The 2,028-nt window shown below is 38.2% G+C and overlaps 1 protein-coding gene across 1 annotated transcript; it reads right to left on the reverse strand.

Annotated features, from left to right (window-relative positions):
• Window positions 1-129: 129 nt before the first annotated feature.
• Window positions 130-1,764, reverse strand: LOC112467567. The gene has a single exon (XM_025036252.1). It carries the CDS (start codon window positions 689-691, stop codon window positions 305-307), a length of 387 nt encoding a protein of 128 aa, XP_024892020.1. The 5' UTR covers window positions 692-1,764; the 3' UTR covers window positions 130-304.
• Between the last annotated feature and the right edge of the window lie 264 nt (window positions 1,765-2,028).

Genomic DNA, 2,028 nt, shown 5'->3' on the forward strand with positions numbered 1-2,028 from the left:
AACTTTCAGATATGACAATTTTTCGCGGAGTTATGCTTATTTGAAGTTGGGCAAATTTTTGACGTAAATTTTTGTTGCGATAATTTTGTTGCCCAGTGTATCTCTTGAAACTTTTTTACGTAACAATTAAAAAAAAAAACACATAATTTAAAAGTTATTCAAGATATACAAATTAGGAGTCCCATCCTATGTGCATATACTTTTTGCATGCACTATATGCTAAAGAAAAATGACGGGTTTCTTCTATAGTACAGTATTTAATTCATTTAATTATGTCTATTCTATTTAATTCATTTAATTATGTCTATTTAATTATGTCTATTCTTACAAAATAACAATAATGTAATTTCAGCAACATTCCGATTGCTACCCTGTTGAGCGAAAGAGTGTCTTTCTTCCGGCATCCACTTACCTTCTCGTAAAGCCAAAAAGCGCTCTTCTCACCCACACTGAGGCCGGACTTGGTAAAATCCTTTATCCCTTTGAATTGCGTGAAGACGAACTCGCTGGCCCGGTTGGAGTAGAACACCTGCGGTTGGCCGGAAATCGGCGTCATCGGTAGCGGCGTTTGCCCGTACGGCGTTGAAACGTAGCCCATACCGGTTGCTGGCTGCGGATAGTACTGTCCGGGAACCGGAAGCAAAATCTTTGGCCTGGGCGGCATCGTTCGCAATCGCGATGAGTTCGACATGTTTGCGACCGATTTTGCGACGCGACTGTCTCGAAGTACAAGACGAAGTACTACAAGCGAAACACTTAAGCGAGACACGTGTGTTTTGGTACCTTACGTGTTATCGGGTATACGATTTTCCGCGATCGATCCTCCCTTACTCGTCCAGGATCCACAGGGAGTTACGGGGAGAAATTTTCGTCCGATACTCTCGTAGAACAAATACCCGAGGAACACATTGTTCCGACTGCATTTAAATTGCCCCGGGGAACACTTTGCGATTCAGTGTTCTACACGTTTACAGTCGCTGGTTAAACAATTCAACGTAATAATCAGCGATAATCGACTCTGCGATTTGCGTGCGATTTACGGGAATTAGAGATCCCCAGTGTTCACGAGACAGATCACACAACATTTATGGCAACGCACATGTGTATGATTTGCACTACATAAACGTATCGGCGTCTGGTATGTCACTTTGTCCTCTTTTTGTCCCGTCCGCTATTTTCCGCAGATCCATGAATTTTATTTGAGTGCAGATATAAATAGACGGACAGACGGAAGAATGTTGGCAAGCTCCTAGAGCAGGATTCCGTGGAAGAGATTTATCTTGAAAAGCAACCGCGTGTCTCTTTGCGAAATATACGAAAGAGGTCATTCGTGGCTTCTTAAACGACCTAAACGATCATAAAGAACCATTAATATATCGCTATATAATATATCACGCTAAAGAACTATAATTTGATTAAGATATGTAATAAAAAAAAGTTACTGGAGAGCGAATTGAAAGTAATAAACCGAGCGCTTCAATAAACTTTTATTGAGAAGGTTTTATTTCCAATTTGAAATATTAACAATGAGGGTCACAGAATATTCTACTTTATAAAGCACTTTCAATAATTTAATATTATCCATTTCAATATTATACAATTTAATGTTACAATGTCTACAAAATGTCACAATAAAATACTATTTTAACTTAATTCAATTTAAATTTAACCCTTAAATGCCCCCTGGGGCAAGTGTACAACCGGGTAGGTCAATCACTCAACTATCATCAATGGGAGCATGAACTCCATTTTTGGCAAGAACATTTGAAAATATATCATTGTAAAGGGTCCAGCGGACCCCAGACCCTTTACAATGATATATTTTCAAATGTTCTTGCCAAAAATGGAGTTCATGCTCCCATTGATGATAGTTGAGTGATTGACCTACCCGGTTGTACACTTGCCCCAGGGGGCATTTAAGGGTTAAATTTAAATTGAATTAAGTTAAAATAGTATTTTATTGTGACATTTTGTAGACATTGTAACATTAAATTGTATAATATTGAAATGGATAATATTAAATTATTG

This window comes from Temnothorax curvispinosus, unplaced genomic scaffold (assembly GCF_003070985.1).
Source record: "Temnothorax curvispinosus isolate PA1 unplaced genomic scaffold, ASM307098v1 QBEX01017553.1, whole genome shotgun sequence".
Classification (NCBI taxonomy): domain Eukaryota; kingdom Metazoa; phylum Arthropoda; class Insecta; order Hymenoptera; family Formicidae; genus Temnothorax; species Temnothorax curvispinosus.